Source organism: Hypomesus nipponensis, chromosome 12, assembly GCF_054491055.1.
Source record: "Hypomesus nipponensis isolate SF chromosome 12, ASM5449105v1, whole genome shotgun sequence".
Classification (NCBI taxonomy): domain Eukaryota; kingdom Metazoa; phylum Chordata; class Actinopteri; order Osmeriformes; family Osmeridae; genus Hypomesus; species Hypomesus nipponensis.
Genome location: NC_140372.1, coordinates 6044735 through 6064749, shown reverse-complemented (window position 1 = coordinate 6064749; position 20015 = coordinate 6044735). Strand labels below are relative to the sequence as shown.

Here is a 20015-nt window from a genome sequence, read left to right as displayed (position 1 = left end):
AAAGCGACATATGAAGAGAGTGAGAGAGAGAGAGAGAGAGTCACGTTTAGCTCTGAACAGGAGGCCTATGAATAGCAGGAGACCTGGGTCAAACACTATTTGTATATTGTCAGGTACTTGGGGTACATTTGATTTACTTCACCAGGTCCAATGAATCTGAAGGAACAGTCAAACATACCCCAGTAACCTCAAGGTATCTCAGTCTGGATTTGACAGAGCAGGTCTAATAAAAGGCACTGTACTTGCAGACCAATGTCATCACACCTGTGTCACAGTAAATGAGGAGCAGGGGAACACACAAACCCATCACCACAAAACTGAAATGAGATCAATTCAAGTAACAATGAATGCCTTCCATGTCACATTTCATAGCAAAGCAGCTGTGTGTAATGTCTTTGTTTGGTTTGTTAGAAGTTAGTTCTCCGCTGACACAGTGAGAACACAACAGGGACTCCTCATGTCCCTGTCATAAAGATCCCTCATTTTACCGGTTTAATAGCCTCCTGCAACACAAACCATAAATCAAAAAGCTTTGGGTTTGACTGACGCTTTGGCATTTTTATACGAGGATATTGCATCGAAACCTTATATTTTACAATTCCATACAGCCACTCTTTTGGCTTACAATTTCACTCAACCACAATTGTTAAAGATCTTTTTACAAGCCAACAAAACCACCAGCATTTATTGAAGAGGCCGTATTAACCGCCGCAATGTTTGGACATTTGCTGAAAACCCCCTGAATCGAGGAAAAGTTTTTTTATATGTGACAGTAATGCGGAGGAATAAAAGCCCTCCAGTGTTTTAGTTGGGCTCCTATTACGGCCCTCACACACCGCCGTCGCTATCTGACTGCCCTGGCTGGGGTCACGGGTTGAAAGGTCAAAGGTCAAGTCACCACTTAGAGGCTAACAGAAGCCCCTGTGTAGAAGCTGGCCTGGGTTTACTGCCCTTGTTAAAACACAGTGATATGTACAGGAAGCAGAATCCATTTTAAAATCTCCTGTTAAAAGGTAGAAATAAAAACAAAAGGATAGAGGATGAGGGGGATGTCATAAAACTGGGTCTTGTTAAAAAAAATGTATATATATTTATATATATGGATTGTAAAATAAGAAGTACAAAAATAGAGGGAATTCTCAAGGTTCATGTTCTGAATTAGAAATTGCTTTACGCTATCTTCAGAGAATAGATAATTGTTTCAAGCAACTACTGTGTCAAACATTACGAGCACAGTTTTAAACTTTTGTCAGGTCCATGTTTGTGTCAGGACACAATGGTTTACAGTAGATGTGCTAATGGAACTGGATTCTGCATATATGTTTAACTCATGAAGAGTGTATGTGTGTGTGTGTGTGTGTGTGTACATTTGCGTGCATGCATGTGTGTGTGAAGGACATCTCCACCCACCACTTCTCATTGACCAAAAAAAAAAAAAGAGAAGCTGAAAAACAATCATCGCAGAATCCCCTCAGTGCTCTCTCTCCCTCCTTTCTCTCTCCTCTCCCTTGCTCTCTCTCTCCCTCTTTCTTTCTCTGTCTCTCTCTCTCCCTTTTAAATCAATTTTTATTCTATTCTGTTTCTGCCTCCCTGCGATGTCTTTATCACAGTGTCTGTAGAAGAGGCTAATGCATTAGCAGCTTAATAGAAACCAATGTTTACAAGAGGCTCCACGTTCCTATTAGATCAAACTGGGCAATATGCACCATTGATTTCACTAGTCAAAAAAGGTCAAAAAGAACTTGGGCTTGTGAGCCAGCAATTACTTTATTTAAAATTATCTATTGACTGCCGATCAATTGTGATTCAGATTTTAGTCTCACCCCCTCTTCCCTTCTCCTCCTCTCCTCTCCTCCTGATTATTCTCTTACCTGCTATTGTTTTAATCTTCTAATTAGAGTGAAGGACATCCACTGGTGTGTTTGTGTGCGAGTGTGAGTGTGTGTGTGAACGCATGTATGTGTATATGTATCGTGTTTGTGTGTGCATTTGTGTGTTTGTTTCCATTACGCTCGTAAAAATGAACGGAACACTTCCTCTTTTGGCTGTGTACTGCATCTCTGAGACTTCATGGATGCACCTTCCTCATGCGACGACTCTGTATACCTCAGACGACGATGTTGTTTACGCTCTGCTGCAGGTCCAGAGACGGTGGAGAGGCTTCTACACCAGGAAGTACGTCCACAACTTCTACGCCAGGAAGAGATACCTGGAGGGGCTGATGAGGACAAACGAGCTGGTCAGGTGAGTGGAGACCAACTCACGAACCAGAGAGAACACACAGCACAGAAAGCACCTTCCCATTGGCCTGCTTCCAACAACACCGCAGACAGACTTCACTGTCAAGAATTAAGATGCCTTGTTGATGGACTTGACAACAAAAAAGTGTAATCCTTTCAAAGGTTTTAGAAAAGGAAATCAGTCCGTTGATTCAATTTGGTTACACCCTGATGGGTAGTTTTTGTGTCAGACTTTTCTGGGATCTTGTTCAGTGTTTGAAACATGGGACCAACACTTTACACTTTGTCATGTCTTTATGCTTGTATCAGTTTGAATGCAGGGTCCAGACAGAACTTTCTGGACACTTTCAAACATTTCTAGAACTTCCCACTGCTGGCCAAAGACTCTGCAACAAACAGAGTCTGAATGAGGTCGATGTGGTGACTGAGGTGGTCTTTAGCGCGTGCTCTGTAGGTGCTATGCTAATGTATACCGAGGTACTTGGAGACCTCTATTAGTTACACAGCTCCTGTTAACACAAGGCCGTCTGAGAGCCTGGGCAGAGATGAAGCGATCTGATTAATATCAGAGATTGCTAGTGTGCAGTACTTGTGTACCGGTAACCTTAAAGAAGGGGTGGGGGGGAGGGGGGGCTCTTCTAACAGCCTGAGGTAAGCAAGGGGATGGGGGGGCAACGAACGATGTGACGAAATTAAAAATTACCCTCCAATACCAACCAGCTCTCACATTAATAAAACATGCTTGGCTTAAGGGGGCACGAAAAGATGCCATCTTTTATTTTCGACAAAAAAAAAGTATATATATATATTTTTTTTTCTCCAAGTTAAGTCACATTTTTAATGTTGCTAATATATTTTGTGGGAAAATATCTTTAGGCCTCAGCTAAAATTAAATGTAAATTTGTTAAGTGCTCTTTGGATCACTGACTCACCCCCCTTCTCTTCCCCTCCCGTTCCCTCTCCTCCTCACCTTCCCTCCACCCCTCCTTTCCTCTTCTCCTGCTCTCCTCCCCTCTTCCCTCTCCAGAGGTAGAGTAGGCATTGCAGGTCTGTGAAGCCCATTAACCTCTGTGTTCGCTGGGACCAGACACCTGCTATATGCAGCTTCATCTAACACACTATAGTAGCACAGAGTAGAACTTGAAGTAACATTACATTCAGGACAGGCTTCTCCCCAGACACAAACTAAAACCAGTCCCTGACTCCGATAATCTTTGACCTTTTAAAACAGATGTATTTTTGGGAGGCAGCCCTTTATAAAAACGTCATGATATAAAGCCTTGGTACGATTATGACAGAGGCTTCAAAGGAAGTGTAACCTGCGTGTGCTGGGCGTGTGTAGTGTGTGCTGTTTGATGTGTCATGAGAGCTGACAGGAGGAGCACCTGTGTGTGTTTGAAACACACGCTGACTCACAGACACATGGTGTCCGTGAGCTGGCCAGGGGAACGCTGACTAGCTGGATGCCAGCTCTCATCAGGTACCAGTTCAGCTGTAGGTCTGTCACCATGGTAGTCTCAATATTATTGAGTTTTTTTTTTCTTCTCTTTGATACCCGATTTCCCCAAAACGAGCACATGCACCAACACACACCCTCCCCCTGGGCTTCCGTGTCTGTGTTTCTGTGGTGAGGTCGTCCTCTCGCCAGTTAATCACTTGTTTATTTAGTGCTTCTGGGGTCGCGATCAATTAACGCGGAGCTCCGTTTATTTAAAATATCCTCTGTGTTAGCCCTGGCCCCTCGGATCGCAGGCTGCCCGATCACTCATCCCGCAAAGGTCTGCTTTTTAATCCACCGCTCCCTCCCGCCCTCCCTGCCTCTGTCCATCCGTCCGCTGCATAAATTATTCAAAGTTTTACTAATGGTTCCTATTTAGCACAGGCAGACAGGCCTTGCATGGCAATGATGGCAGTTGGCCGTCCGAGAGAGGGGCGAGCAAGCATCATAAGAGTCTCTCTCTCTCTCTCTCTCTCTCTCTCTCTCTCTCTCTCTCTCTCTCTCTCTCTCTCTCTCTCTCTCTCTCTCTCTCTCTCTCTCTCTCTCTCTGTCTCTCTCTTGCCCCCTGCACTGACGGATCTCCAGGATACAAAACCATCTGTGTCATTTCATTAGCTCCACCACCCCCCCTCCCCCTCCCCCTCTCACCCTCACCCTCTCTGTATCATCCCTCCCTCTCCCTCTCCCTCTCTCTCTCTCTCTCCTCTCTCTCTCTCTCTCTCTCTCTCTCTCTCTCTCTCTCTCTCTCTCTCTCTCTCTCTCTCTCTCTCTCTCTCTCTCTCTCTCTCTCTCTCTCTCTCTCTCTCTCTCTCTCTCTCTCTCTCTCTCTCTCTCTCTCTCTCTCTCTCTCTCTCTCTCTCTCTCTCTCTCTCTCTCTCTCTCTCTCTCTCTCTGGCTGGGGTTCACCATGTAAGCATGTCCGTCTCCATCGGCCTGTCCTCTGCTGTACAGTCTAATGAAGCCAGGACCTCTTCGCACCACTGTAATTCCTCCGCCACGAGTTTGTGCAACGTAACAATTTATCACTTGTCAGGAGGAGACACTTAAAGTTCCCAGCCTTAATAAGGGCACAGTGTGCACCGGGCAATTAGGAGTGGAGCCGTTTGCATATTTACTAAATGCAGAGTGTCATTGCCGCCGCGGCCTGTTGCCTGCATGAATTATTTCTCTATCTGCAATAAACAGCAGGGTAATTATTACAGCCATGATCAGATAAATTCTCTCTGTAATGTTCTAACGTGGCGGAATCTTTTAACGCATCGCAAGATGAGGGGAATTTATGGACTCGTACTGGTTGGGTGGAGATTTTTTTTGTTTTCTTATTTCCTCTCTCTCCCTCTCTCTCTCTCTCTCTCTCTCTCTCGCTTCTCTCTCGCCTCTCTCTCTTTTGCTCTCTTTCCTGCCCTCTCTCTTTTCCTTTCTCTGTCGCCCTTTCTCTTTTTCTCGCCCTATTTCTCTCCCTTCCTCCCTCATTCTCTTTCTCTCTCCCTCCTTCATTCTCTCTCTCCCTTTCTCTTCTCTCTCTCTCTCCTTTCTCTCTTCTCTCTCTCTCTCTCTCTCTCTCTCTCTCTCTCTCTCTCTCTCTCTCTCTCTCTCTCTCTCTCTCTCTCTCTCTCTCTCTCTCTCTCTCTCTCTCTCTCTCTCTCTGTCTCTGTCACTCTCTCAGTCTCTCCACGTCCCTCTCAAGGACAACCATGAAAGGGAGTCTGAGAGGTTGGCCCTATGCTTGGCTTTGCCTGGCTTCCTTATGATACACCCGGGGTGGAACTCACACACACAGGCGCAGACACAGACATAGAATCACACACAAACTTTGATAGGGTTTTTGAGTGTGTGAAATATCTGTACTCTTCCAGTCACCGTGCCTTTAACAGAAAGAGAACACATAGGAGGGGGGAAGTTCTACTGAGGTATTTTGGTGTTTGATGTTCTTCTGATGTTTTCTGTCTTATCTAGGGGAATTGGGATGGCCAAGGGTTGTCAGGGTTGGTCAAGGGTTACCAGGATTGGTCAATAATGATCGGAGTTGGTCAAGCTTGGTCAGGACTGGTGAAACGCGGTCATGGTTGGTCAGGGTTTAACCCTGGGTACATCAGAGGTGATAGATTAGAGGTCAATACAGTCAGTGGAACACACAGCCTTAATGGACTGCTATGTCCTTCCTCTGCCAAGTATTGAATTATTTAATTGCCACAATTAAAACAGCCAATCGGTCCGGCTGTCATTAAATATTTAGGAGAGCCAATTAGCTGCTCTGGTGTTGGAGGCCTGGAGGACTGGAGGGGTGACCTGCTGGCCCACAATTCCTCACTCCTCTGGTTTACCCATCAACCCTTCTTCTGTAGTTCTTGTCTTTCCACGCTATGTCGACCCCCGGGCTCTTAAACATTAACAAGTTATGTACTGAAGCTGCATGGCTGTCTTAATGCTCTAATGCTCAGACTTAATCTGTGTTAAAAACAAGCTGTCATGGCGTGCTTAAAAAGCACACATGCACATACTCAGACACAGACACGCGCACACCCTCTTCTCTGGGGCTGTTCTAGGACAGTAGAGAGTCTAGGACAGTAGTCTAGGACAGTAGAGAGTCTAGGACAGTAGTCTAGGACAGTAGAGAGTCTAGGACAGTAGAGAGTCTAGGACAGTAGTCTAGGACAGTAGAGAGTCTAGGACAGTAGAGAATCTAGGACAGTAGAGAGTCTAGGACAGTAGAGAATCTAGGACAGTAGAGAGTCTAGGACAGTAGTCTAGGACAGTAGAGAGTCTAGGACAGTAGAGAGTCTTAGGACAGTAGTCTAGGACAGTAGAGAGTCTAGGACAGTAGAGAGTCTAGGACAGTAGTCTAGGACAGTAGAGAGTCTAGGACAGTAGAGAGTCTAGGACAGTAGAGAGTCTAGGACAGTAGTCTAGGACAGTAGGACTGCAGCTCCACACCCTCTGTTCTGAAGCAGAAACACAGGGATGGCTAATTAGCTCAGAGATCACTGCACAGCTTTTACTGCAGCAGGGCGACTCCCCACAATGACACTCTCCCAGGCCTCCACACAGTCAACAAGCCGCGTTTTACGGACTGCGTGAACAATATTCAAGGCGGATGTGTTTAGTTCATAAGGCGTTTGCGAGTTAATTCTTTCCTTCCGAATGTTTTTGTTGTCGTTGAAATATGACCGTGTCTTCTCTGCCATGCCGGTGTTCAACATCTCCTCTCCCCTGTACAAGTTAGTAAGGACACAGGGAGGTCAGAGAGTTAGAGAGCCCTGTCCCCTCTATCTAACACACACACACACCGGCACAGAGACACACAGTCAGACGCACACACACACACACACAGACACACACACACATGCGTAGCTGCCTATCAGGGCTAATGAGGGTTGTATGTTCTCCCGCCTGGTGAGAGACACAGATCGAGGTGCCTTCAGTCCTTACAAATCTGTTTGGCTTTTGTCCACTACAGAGCAATTAATAAGGAACGCTGGGAACAGGGAAGCAAAGGTCAACACAACCAGCAGCATACAGCGAGCTTGTCAGCACACACACACATGCACGCGCGCGCGCACACACACACACACACTCACACGCATGTTGTACTCACACCCACACACTCTTTCTCTCCCGTTTTCTGTGTCTCCTGCTCGCAGTCAAGCGCACACACAGGCAGAAGTCTACACCGAAAACACTGTGGTGCAATAACAGCATTTTGGAAGGGGGGGGGGAGAGAGAGAGACATAAGTAGTGGAGAAAGAGAGAGAGAGAGACTGAAACAGACTGGCTCACAACTTCATCTTTTCACATTAATAAGCAATCTCCCCTCTGCCAGGTGCCCAGATAGAGGCCGCGCTACTCTACATATTTCTACATATTTCATTTATTTTCTAATTTAATTTTGTGTGCAGGAAGGAATGAAAATGCTCTGATGCAAAAAAACGACCCCAAAAAAGAAAAGTGTCGTTATTTTTTCGCCCGTGTCAACACTGCGCTGGGGAGGGGGTGCGAGAGGGTGGGTGGATGGGGGTGAGGGAGGGTTTGGTATGGGATGTAGGGGGTGAGGGGGAGGTTGGGGGGGACGACGACCTCCCTCTGCTGTGTGGGGTCTGAATATGCTGCTGTGGGAGAACACTGAGAGCCTGATGAGCAGTGGCTGCTGTTCTACCCAGTTTCAGCTCGCTGACGGAATTAGATTGGCTTTTTTCTTAGTCTAATGCTGGGAGGGCGTGCCGTGCATTCATGCCCGCCCGCCCGCCCGCCCGCCCGCCTGTGTGTGTTTGTGTGTTTGTCTGTTTAAGTTTGCCCTCAAGTGTATGTTCTGTGTGTGGGTGTGTTTGTTTGTGTGCGCTAAAGAGACAGCGAGAGTTTGTGTGTTTGGGTAATTGTTTTAGATTTCCCTTAAGTTATTACCCAGGCACTTTAACACAGTGTGATTGTACAATGAGATTGTGTATGGGCTTTTAATGTGTCCCATTTAGACATCTCAGATAGCAGATGTCATGAAGCGCCTTCCATGTACTGATGGAATATATTCATCATCCCCAACGCTCCCCCCCCCCCACCCACCCACACACAGATACACAGGATGGTGTCATTAAGCCCCTGCTTTTTGCTAAACTAGAGCTTAGGGATTCACTGGTAGCAGGAACAGAGATTTTCATTACACATTACACACACACAAGACCACACGTGAGCACATACACTCAGTGTGTGTTGTAACCCTATTGTGTGTGTGTGTGTGTGTGTTTGTGAAGGAGGGAACTGGGGGAGTTTGCAGAGTACCAGCAGAGGGAGAGAGAGCAGGAGAAGACCCTCCAAGCTGAGAGGCTGCATCACCTCCTCAGCACTCAGCAGGTAACACACACACACATGGTTGCATAGCCATGCACACACAGATATGCACACATACACACACACACTTGCATCAGGACATTCTCAAATCTTTCAGATCATGTCCCCTCTAGTGGTTCACTCACCTGAGAGAGAGAGAGAGAGAGAGAGAGAGAGAGAGAGAGAGAGAGAGAGAGAGAGAGAGAGAGAGAGAGAACATAGAGATAGGGGATGGAAAGAGAGAGGGGAGAGAGGGAGAGAGAGACAAGTCAGATAGCAAAGGCGCAGTGACAGCAGCCTTCTGACAAGCGTTCATGTTCTCCTTTAGTCATGGCTGGAGGAGTAATTGAAAAGGGGTGATGTGACTAAGCGGGGGTGTCCGTTGGAGGTGTGTGTGTGTGTGTGTCAGTCAGGGCCTTTCCTGTCCTGGCTCTCTCAGGCTGCAGGGTAGTGCTGAGTGGATGTTTTTACACCTTCTCTCCTCCCCTGGCACCCTGCTGGGATCATAATGAAGATGAAGTATGCTGGTCAGTGTTGATTCAGCACTGCTCTCTCTCCCTCTCTCTCTCTCTCTCTCTCTCTCTCTCTCTCTCTCTCTCTCTCTCTCTCTCTCTCTCTCTCTCTCTCTCTCTGTCTCTCGGTCTCCCTCTCTCCTTCATGCCAATCTGCTCCTCCTCCTCATGATCCTCATCATCATGGCCTGTACCATTCTTACGTCCCGTCACTGCCGTTACTGCCTGGGTCTCGCTCTGGGTCTCGCTCGTCTTCCCTGGAAGTGAGCGCTACTGAAAGGCTCCGGGACCTCCCCGGCTGTGCGGTGCGACTGAGGCAGAGAGACTGCAGCTGGAGCGGGGAGAGGAAGAATGACATCCAGCCATACAGAGAAAGAGAGAGAGAGCGGGAAAGAGACAGAGCGCCATGCAGAGAGGAAAGAGAAAGAATAAGAGCGAGAGAGAGAAAGCAAGGAAAGAGTGGGAGGGAGAGAGACGGAAGGAAGCGGAGACGCAGAGTGACAGCGGGCCTGAGAGAGGGAGAGGAGGCAGGATTGTGGAAGACAGAGAGGGTGTGGTGTGTTTTCCGGGTGGCGCGGGGGCCCGTACATATGGCGTGGGACTGCTTCCTCTCCCTGGCGTCTGACCTTGTCACCAGGAAATGGATGGGTCTCCCACAGTTCATCGTTAGCGCCCGCGCCCGCGCCGGACACAAGTGGCTCCTCTGACATAGATGCAGCTGCTCTGTTCAGGGGGTCAACATCATTGCTCTTATCCAGCGGCCGTTCTGGGAAGAGGGGAGGGAGGCGGGGGGGGGGGGGGGGGTGAGGGGCGTTTGGTGTGTTTGCAGTGTAGTACCCCCCACTGAGCACCTCCCCAACATTTCTTCTTCATTCCTTCTCTCTCTCTCTCTCTCTCTCTCTCTCTCTCTCTCTCTCTCTCTCTCTCTCTCTCTCTCTCTCTCTCTCTCTATCTCTCTCTCTCTCTCTCTCTCTCTCTCTCTATCTCTCTCACTCTCTCTCTCTCTCTCTCTCTCTCTCTATCTCTCTCACTCTCTCTCTCTCTCTCTCTCTCTCTCTCTCTCTCTCTCTCTGGCGTTGCGACTCTCCAGGCCCAGACTCTTCCCTCTCGAGTGGTCTAAAAATGTGAGTTATTAGCATATATAGTAGCCAGGGAGCGTCCAAGCTTTGGTCTACTAATTAAAGGAGAGGAGAGGATCAGTCTGATTTGAATAATTATTTCTCTTTCCCTGTCTGTGACAAATCTCTCACTGTTTGAGGGGGTGCGAGGGGCCCAGACTGCGCTGTGGTAGAACGAAGCTGAGCCATGTGTGGTGCGTGTCTCTCTCTCTCTCACTTTGTATTTCTCCCTCTCCCCTTCTTTTCTAGTGCAACCTCATGTTGACCTACTCGCATAGTAAATTAGATACCGTTGATGAGCAATCCCAATGACTCCTGTGCATACACTCATGTTGGGTCTCCCTCCCTCCCTCGTCTCTCTCTCTCTCTCTCTCTCTCTCTCTCTCTCTCTCTCTCTCTCTCTCTCTCTCTCTCTCTCTCTCTCCCTCCCCTCCCTGCCTCCCCCCCTGTGTGTGCAGCGCCCTGGGGTCTTCAACTCTCCGTTCAGACCCGCCCCTGACGAGATGGAACTGAGGCTCCGCAGGGCCAAGCCCCGCCCTTCCAGGAGCTCTCCCAGGAACAGAGGCCCTCTCCTGGGCAGCACCATCAACTCGGTGCCCTCCCTCCACGGAGCTCCTGGAGCCTCGCAGGGCCTCACCTCCAGGCCCCTGCCCCCCATACCCAGCAAGAAGCCCCAGGTGTGACGCCCTACACTCAGACAAAGTAGTCATGACAGAAGATGACCCATGACTCTTTTCCCAAGTAATGGATTTGACTAATTCCAACTGAAACCAAACATTTCCAGTGGGTTTTTTCATTACGATTGAAAATATTTTAGTTTAAGTTAAAACTATCTAAATAAAAATAAGTTAATCTAATATCAAATGTAATATAAAAAGCTCCTCACCGCTCTTTTCCTACTTACAGTATTTTAAGGCTGCTCTATACATGACTATTCAAACTCACCAACAACCAGACATATGCTTAACTGTATTATCATATTCTGCTATCCCAACACATACTGTACAAGGAAATTCACACATTTCCTCAGTCACAGCTTTAGCTTTCAGTGGACAGCTCCTACTGGAGAAGATGTTGACCATGCTAGAAGGAGTCCACAACAATATTGGAGCTCAAACTCAAATTTGAAAGTTCAGTGATAGAAGTGAAAGGCGGTATCTCCAGATTGGTGATTGTCTTTCCAGACGTATCTCATCGGGCCTCTCAGAAAACACTGATGCGCACGCTGACTTCCTTTGAAGGGAACCAATCAGAGTGCAGTGAGAGAGTGATAACAAAGTGTCATAGTAATTATCAGAGGAGCCTCACCCCTCAGCCCCCCTCCCCAGCCCCTCCCCCCCCCCCAGCCCCACAACCCCCTTGAGCGCGATAAAAGGTCTTTGTCCCGAGAGCTTCCGTCATGAGATGATTCTTTAAAGTCCTCTTAAAGAAGAATGGTATCATTAAAACATGGCGTCCTCCCTCTGTCCCTGGGGGGGCGTCAGCAGGGCCGTTTAGACGGAGAGGAGATAAGGAGGGCCTGCCGCCAACACCCCTCTCTCTCTCTCTCTCTCTCTCTCTCTCTCTCTCTCTCTCTCTCTCTCTCTCTGTCTCTCTCTCTCTCTCTCTGTCTCTCTCTCTCACTCTATCCATCTCCACTCTTGTCTATCTCTCTCTATCCATCTCCACTCCTCTCTCTCTCTCTCTCTCTCTGTCTCTCTCTCTCACTCTATCCATCTCCACTCTTGTCTATCTCTCTCCATCCATCTCCCCTCCTCTCTCTCTCTCTCTCTCTCTCTCTCTCTCTATCCATCTCCACTCTACGCTCTCTTTCTCTCTAATCCTCTCTCTCTTCTCTCCGTCCGCTATTAAACTCAGACTCATCAAACGAGCTGCGTCGACGAGGGAATGCTTCTGCAGCGTTTAAACTGGGGGGCCTTGATGAAGGATTCTTTAAGTACCTCTGGATGTGGCGTGTCTTCCAGTCCAGCTGTGCTGAGGCCAGGATGAGAGGCGCTTTGCCATTTGTGTTATTTACGCTCTGCAGCCTTTATGGTGACCGCCTCCTATTATTGGTTTCTATTAATGTTAAACATAAGTGAGCAGAAATGAGGCGTGGATCATCTCTTTTTATTATCCTTGGAGCCTCTCACCCCCAGGGCCACAGTGCTGCTGCTGCACTGGCTCTCTCACACACACACACTGTCACACAGACACACACACACACACACTCTCAGACACACACACACACTCTCAGACAGACACACACACTCTCTCTCTCCTGGACACACATGTGCAGACACTCACACTATCTTGCTTAAACACACACGTGCATACACAAACAGACACACACACACACACATGTCCAGCTGGCTCTTGTTGAGTTCATTAAAGGCAGGCCTGTCTCACATGACTCCATGCATGAGTCTACATTATTTATCTAGATGTTACCCTCGCTAAGGACAGGGTTCACCTCCACTTCCTCCTCTCTCTCTTCCTCCTCCTCCTCCCTCTCTTCTTCCTCTTCCTCCTCCTCCTTCTCTTCCTCCCACCATATCTATCTCTCTTCACCCCTATCCCTTCAGCTCCCACTCTTCCTTTCCCTCGTCTCCCCTCTATCTTCCTCTCCCCACCTTTTGCCCCTCTCTTCTATCTTTATCTCCCTCATCCCTCCCTCCCTCCCTCCCTCTCTTTCTCCCCCTCTAGGTGTGTTTCTGGTGACTGAAGAGCAGACCTCTCCCTGGTGTGATAACCATCTCAAGTGATGGATAGGTGGTGGTGGGGGCGGGAGGGGTGCGAGGGGGGTCTGGTCAGGCCAGGCCAGTGATCCTGCCGTGATAGGACCAAGGACAGGGTCCACAGCCCCCCCCCCCGCCCCACTGCTGCTACTGTTCAAGGTCACCCCCGCCACACCAAACAACCAAGCTTTCCCATGCGCTCCACAACAAAACACTCTCCTGCAGGGGAAAGTTACTCCGAGTCAACTAAGCAGGAGTTTTAACACTTACACTCAACACCAGACTCAACACCTACACTTAATACTACACTCGAAACTTCTATTGAACACCAGACTCAACTCTCTACAGTGTGAACCTGCTGGGATGTCATGAGGACAGGGGGGAGATTGGACGGTTGCAGAAACATATCCCTGAGTTCTTTGTCTCTCTGTCTCTCCTCCTCGTTTGTGATGTTAGAGTTTTACTCACTCTCTCCGTCCCCCTGGGGAAAGCACAGGATTGCTGTGGGATTTGCTCTTAAACCACGACTAGCTGTAGGCTGAGGGATCAGAGAGAGACAGACTGCTCTCTCTCTTCTCTCACACACACTCTGTCTTCAAGTAACATGACAAGGAAATCTGAGGAAATAAAACTACAGAGACGCACAGTATGTGTGTGTCTAACTGTCTGTCTGTGTGTGTGTGTCTGTGTGTGTGTGTGTGTGTGCCAGGGTCCGTTCCGTGACCCAGCAGAGGTGTGGCAGCAGCGTGTGTGTGTCTCAGAGCCGACCCTGCGTGCCCAAACCTCGCCCCGCGACCTGGAGCGCGCCCAGGAGGAGCTGCGCAGAGAGGAGTGGAGGAACCGCCTGGTGGAGCGCCCGTGAGTGGACACCACACACACACACACACACACATAGACACACACACAAGACCAGCACAAACACACCTGTGCAGACCTGGTCATGTGATCAGCTGTGGTGCAGTTGGTGGTGTCGGTTGGTGTTGAAGTTCCAGTCTCCATTCTAGAGCTCAGCTTTAGCCGCGCACGCTCTCTTCTCTCTCTCCCTTCCTCTTTCTTTTTCTTCAGTTCTCTCTCTCTCTTAGACACACACACACACACACAAACTTCCTCAATGAGTCTCACAGACTCATTACTGCATCAAAACACTGAAAACATCTTCTCTAAAGCAGAGCATAATCGCCATATAACAGGGGATTAGGTTAACACCACTTCTGACTGATGTTCAGCAGCTCCACCAATCTGGGTGTTTATTTAAAACCCTGCGTTAGTTTTAATTAGGAGCACAGTGTGGTTCTGGTGCTAATCGGCCTGGTCTCCTCATTCACTTGAAACACTCACAGCTAACCCCATTACCACACACTCAAACACCAGCGCTACTTACCAACTTACCGGCTCAAATCGTATTATTGTCTGTGTGTGGATGTGTTTGTGTGGCATCTGTGTGTGTGCCTTGTGTGTGTGTGTGTCTGAAGATGTGTATGTCTGCATTTGTGTGTGTGCGTGTCTATCTGTGTGTGTGCTTGGGGGCATGGAGAACCACCATTAACCCCCCTTTGTTTGATCCAGCACAGACACTCATTTCCGCTGCAAATGTTTCAAAGGACCACTGAAATGTGGCACTCGTTTTTCTCCTCCCTCTCCTCCTCCCTCTCCTCCTCCTCCCTCTTCTCCTCCCTCTCCTCCTCCTCCCTCTCCTCCTCCCTCTCCTCCTCCTCCCTCTCCTCCTCCCTCTCCTCCTCCCTCTCCTCCTCCGTCTCCTCCCTCTCCTCCTCCTCCCTCTCCTCCTCCCTCTCCTCCTCCCTCTCCTCCTCCTCCTCTCTCCAGTTTAATTTCTCTGTAATGAGGAGCCTGGCCCTCCACTGAGTTGGAGGGTTTTGATGATGATAATATTTGGAGGATTACTCAAGAGGGAGATAATGTGTGGGTGTGTGTGTATGGGCACTGCATGTGTGTGTGTGTGTGTGTGTGTGTGTGTGTGTGTGTGTGTGTGTGTGTGTGTGTGTGGCTTCAGCTTAGGCCTACATTACAGGTAAACTCTAACATCAACCAGGAAAACTGTGCATTTGATCTGGCTTTGGTTGCTTCTCCCTTTGGGTTTATTGGGCTGGATAAACTAAATCAAACGCACCCCAACAGTTGACTGAACGGGGTAGTGTTCAGCCAGGAAGTAACACAGACATGAAACTCTATACAGTGAATGGAGCAGCCCGTCAAAGTCCCAAGCCCCCACACACACTCACACACTAGTAGTCGACTGCCTGACCTGACACAACAATGGCTGGCTGCTCTGCATGTCAGACAGAGAGAGCCATATGGAGCCCACAGCCAATCTGTCTCAGTTCACTGAAACAACACCCGTTACGTGGTCACACACACAGCCCACTGGAGAGAGCTCAGCTTAACTACCTCCCCGCGCTCCTCTCTGCCCTCACCTCTCCTCCACTTTCAGCCTTTCTCTCTCTCTCTCTTTTTTTTTCTCCCTTTTTTTTTCTCTTCCCCAACCCCTTTCTTTTTTGGGGGGTAGGTGTGTGGAGGTTTTTCGGTGTGGGTGGTTGTTTCTGTGTGTGCGCCCTCCTGTGTGTAAATGTGTTTCTGTGTGGTTATTTCTGTGTGTTTCTTTGTCTGCTCACACGCCTGTGGGTGTGGGTGTGTGTGTTTTGTAGCCAGGCGCGAGTAGCTCAGGCCCCAGCCAGAAGATCCCCGGTGAGGAGTCAAACTTTCCTTAATGGCCCTGAATGAATAAAAACTAGCCTATTAAAATGCAATCGGGAGGCAATGAGAGCGGTGAGTGTAACAGCCGGCTAGCCGCGCCCGGCCCTGTGTAGGCTGGGACATGGGGGCCACATTAATATCACACCACTGATGTCCCTCCCCTGAGCACATTAGCTGGGACTGCTGTGTAATCTGTCTTGTAGGAGAGACCAGGGTCTCTGGTGGCTTACCAGCGTCTGTGCCGGTGTGTGTGTGTGTGTGGAGGGGGTGTGTGGGTGTGTGTGGAGGGGGTGTGTGGGGGTGTGGAGGTGTGTGTGGAGCGGTGGGGGTGGTTCCATACAGGTCCATTTTTCAAAAGGGTCTACGCCCCACTCTTAATGTCTGTGTGTGTGTGTGTGTCTGTCTGTCTGTGTGTATGTTTGTATGTGTGTTTATCCATTCTCTGGATTGGATTGGCTTTATTTCTCTTTTTTCATTGTTCCATGTTTTATTATCATTATTTTGTTCTTTTTTATGACATGTTTTATTTGGTCTGTTGGGCTTTGCTACATTTACTGTGCATCTGACACACACTAAGCAGTTTGTTGTGTCAGACACTAGTCTAGAAGAAGAGGATACACACACGAGCACACACACGCATACACACGCACGAGCACACACAAACATTGTTTGTGTTGTTTACAGAAGAGGTTTTTATTGTTTGTTTGTGTGTTTATGTTTTTGTGTGAGACAGACTAAGACCCTAAGGAGCATTGGCCAGACCCAACACACACACACACACCTCACATACTTAGCTGTGATGATTGTAAGGGTTCATCTTCCCCCAGGCCGTGTCAAGAGTGTCAGTTAGAGAATCAACCTGAATGTAATTAAGCTGGCAATGGTCACTAACTACCAGACTATTAACTCCCTCTAACTCCCCACTAACTACCAGGCTATTAATACTAACTCCTCACTAACTAATAGACTATTAACTCCTAACTGCTCACTAACTACCAGACTATTAACTCTCTAACTTGGTACTCCGGCAGGTTCCAGCCCTTCTCCAAGGCCTGGAAGGACAGGAAGTACGAGCGTACGGTCCACAGCACTTCCTGTTTCCTGCCCCTGGCCTACGGAACCAAACACTTCAGAGAGGAGAGACCAGAGCAGCTCCATGGGAAAAAGGTGCACATATACCACACACACACACACCTTCACAGACACACACCTACACACACACACATCAACGCACATACCGGTTGCCTGTAGTATGGTTTTGGTATGTCCTCAACCCCCCTGCTCTCACCCCTCCTTCCCTCCACATTATCTGTGTTATTCTTACATTAAGCTATGCGCAATTTGATGCTGCACTGAATCCCTGCCCCCCCCCCCCCCTCGCCCCCCCCCCCCCCCCCCCCCGGCTGTCCTCATCAAGTCAGTCAGCAGAACATTCGTCTCCTGGCTAAGAGACACGTGCTACAGAAAGCGTGTGTCACAGCACCCGCACGCACAAGTCTTCCCTCTGGAAAAACCAACAGTCGGACCTCTCCCACCTACGAGAGCCACCAACTGCCAGTGTAACCTCCCAACTTCAGCTATACAAATTTGTCAAAACTGACAGCAGTTTAATAAATCCCTGCTCTCTTTCACACCCGTATGCACACACACACACACACACAGACACACAGACACACACATATTCACACACAATCACACACACCCATTCGCCTGAAGTCCCCCGTATGTATAACCATCTACCCACACACCCACCCAGGCATACGTAAATGAGGGGGGCTGTGGAAGTCTGTCTCCCCCCAGCCCCCCGGCCCCCCAGCCCCTCGGCCCCCCAGCCCCTCGGCCCAGGCATTAGGTAATTGAGTGTGTCTTTGCTCAAGGCCTTTCATGGATCAGAGTTCTTTATTAGCTCTGTTCCCAGCAGCCACTGCCCCTTGCACACACACACACACATACGGACACTCACACACACACAATCACACACACACACACACACACTACTCTGCAGCCAGTGCCTGGAAACTGGGGGAGACGGGCAGAGGAGAGGGAGGGAACGAGGGAATGGCACCTCCCCAGGAAGGAGATAAATAAGGCTGTGTTTGTGTACAGGGTCTCCCTGTGTTGTTAGCAGGGGCAGCACCAGGGTCTTGTTGTTGTCCCCGGCCCTCTGATTGCGCTCCACTGTGCGACCTCTGCATATGCAGACGCTCAATGAGAAAACATTGCTGTTTGTCTCCGCCGTGGTGCCATGTTCTCTGTGGGCCTCCCCTTTCCCAACGCTGTCGTCTCATAGCCGTCGTCTGAGGGGAAATGGCCCATGTTTTACCCAGAGAACCGAATCAAGCACCTCTCTACCTGTTTAATCAGAATCCTGCAGCTGTTACCGCTGTCTGCCGCTAGTTTTACATCATCCGAACTATAAAAAAAAAAAAACTCCTTAATTTCTCAGCGGGAAAGCTTTTTCCCCTGATGATGATCCTGGGCTTTGAAACGTAAATTGATTCTTAAGAGGAAATGAGATGGTGCTTATTACACTGTCGAACTAGTAATCCTGTGTCATTCCTCCGCCATGTGATGGATGTCCTGCGTTTTGCCTACCTCTCCCGCCTAACAATGAGAGCCACTCCAGAGAGGCTACGCGCATAGACACACCGGCTCAAACTCACACACACAGACACACACGTTTGCACACATACACCTGGCTGTCTAATGAATCTCCATCGCCCTGCACTCCTCTCCCATTGACTCAAGAGAAGATAATGATGGATATGGTGATTTTCAAGTGAATTTCTGATTAAATGATATCCCTTTTTTTTTCTTTATTCCTTTCTTTTCTTTTTTGTCTCTCTTGCTCTCTCTCATGTTCTCTCTTCCTTAGTTTCTTCCAATCTTTCTTCCTCTGAACCCATGCGTGTGTGTATGTGTGTGTGTGCATGCGTGCGCGTGTATATGTGTGTACAATGGCTGTGTTATTTCCCTCAGATGACCCTGAGGTAACCTGGTGATTTATCTAAACACTGGAGATAAAGTCTGGACATGCTCATTGCTCACACATACACACACACACGCACACACACACGCACACACAAGTAGACAGCATTGTCTCGCACACACACAATTACAAAACATTCAGACACATCATCTGTCTTAGTTATCAAAGATACAAAATTCCGCAAACACACTCTCAAACTATTACATTTAAGGAACTATGTATTTAAAGTTGTTGGGCCAAATGGAGACTCTTTATGATACCTCACACCATTCAGATCAGAGTTAACATTCAGCTTGTGCTGGTCGTCTGCATAGTGTGTGTGGCAGGCCCATGTGTGTGTGTGTGTGTTTGCTTGCTGTGTATGTGTGGTTACTCTCTGCTGTGTGTGTAGCTCTGAGTGTGTACGGCAGCTCTGTGTGTGTTTGTGTGTGGGAGTGTGTGTTGTTGCTGTGTGCGCATGCACCTTCCTGTGTGCTGTACCTCTGCGTGTGTGTGTGTTTGTGTGTGTGTGCTAGCTGTGTGTGCGTGCAGCTCTGTGTGTGTGCCAGTGATGCCACCAGTAGCCCATCTCCATGAGCCCCTGTGTGTTGATTGGTGCTTGGTAATGACAGCAACCCCCCCCACCCACCCACCCACCCCCCAGCGGTGAGGCTGCTGGGCCTGAAGATGAAGACCAAGATGAGGATGAGGATTATTAGCTGTCAGCGCTGATGAAGGTCCTCTGCCCCGCCACAACGTCAGGCCGCTGTCATGGTGACGAGATACGTGGGGACAAGGGGGCAATCAGGGGCCTCACTGGCCCTCTGTGTCTCTCGGTCTCCCTCTCTCTCTCTCTGGTAATGAGTGTGTTAGCTGTCGTCAGTGTCCATGGCTGCTAGCAGAGCCGTCCTATCAGAATCACAACACGACCTGAGTGGACAGCTCAAACCCCCGTACCCCCACCCAAACCCCCTCTGCAGCCCCCCTCCCCCCATGGAACTCCTTGACCCTACCACGCTCACTCCTGTCCCTTCCTCTCTCCTGCCCCTAATCCAGGCCTGCCTTACCCACCCAGAGCTGCATGACCTGGGTTACACACCGGTGCCCTTGCCCAAGCCCCTTCCTGCTCCGGCACACCACCAGCCCCAGCCCCTGCCCCAAGCTCTACACCACATCCTCACACAAAACTCACCCCAGCCCATCCCCATAGCCCTACAATCCAGCCCGGCCCAGCGCCATAGCCCTCCAGCACAGCCTCTCACACACTGTAGCCCCCTCACCCCATCCTAGCCCCAGCCCAACCCAGAGCCTGTCTCCAGCTCCTCCCTCCTTCCCATTCCTCACCCCAGCCTAGCCCCAGTTCAGCCCAAAGCCCTTCCCCACAGCCCTAGCACCCATCCCATAATTCCCCTCTCCAGCACAGAGCCTCCTC

General features: G+C 49.2%; 1 protein-coding gene across 5 annotated transcripts in view; it reads left to right on the top strand.

Moving 5' to 3' along the window:
- spata17 (spermatogenesis associated 17) overlaps positions 1-20015 on the top strand; it is a 49778-nt gene that overhangs the window by 3803 nt on the left and 25960 nt on the right. For 3 of the 5 annotated variants that reach the window (XM_084668090.1, XM_084668089.1, XM_084668092.1), the window contains exons 5-9: positions 2141-2244; positions 8481-8580; positions 10645-10863; positions 13613-13761; positions 16647-16782. In XM_084668090.1, coding sequence (XP_084524216.1) covers positions 2141-2244; positions 8481-8580; positions 10645-10863; positions 13613-13761; positions 16647-16782 — 708 coding nt within the window. Of the gene's footprint in view, positions 1-2140; positions 2245-8480; positions 8581-10644; positions 10864-13612; positions 13762-16646; positions 16783-17032; positions 17240-20015 lie in introns of those variants that run through there. The other 2 variants (XM_084668091.1, XM_084668093.1) reach the window with 2 other exon arrangements.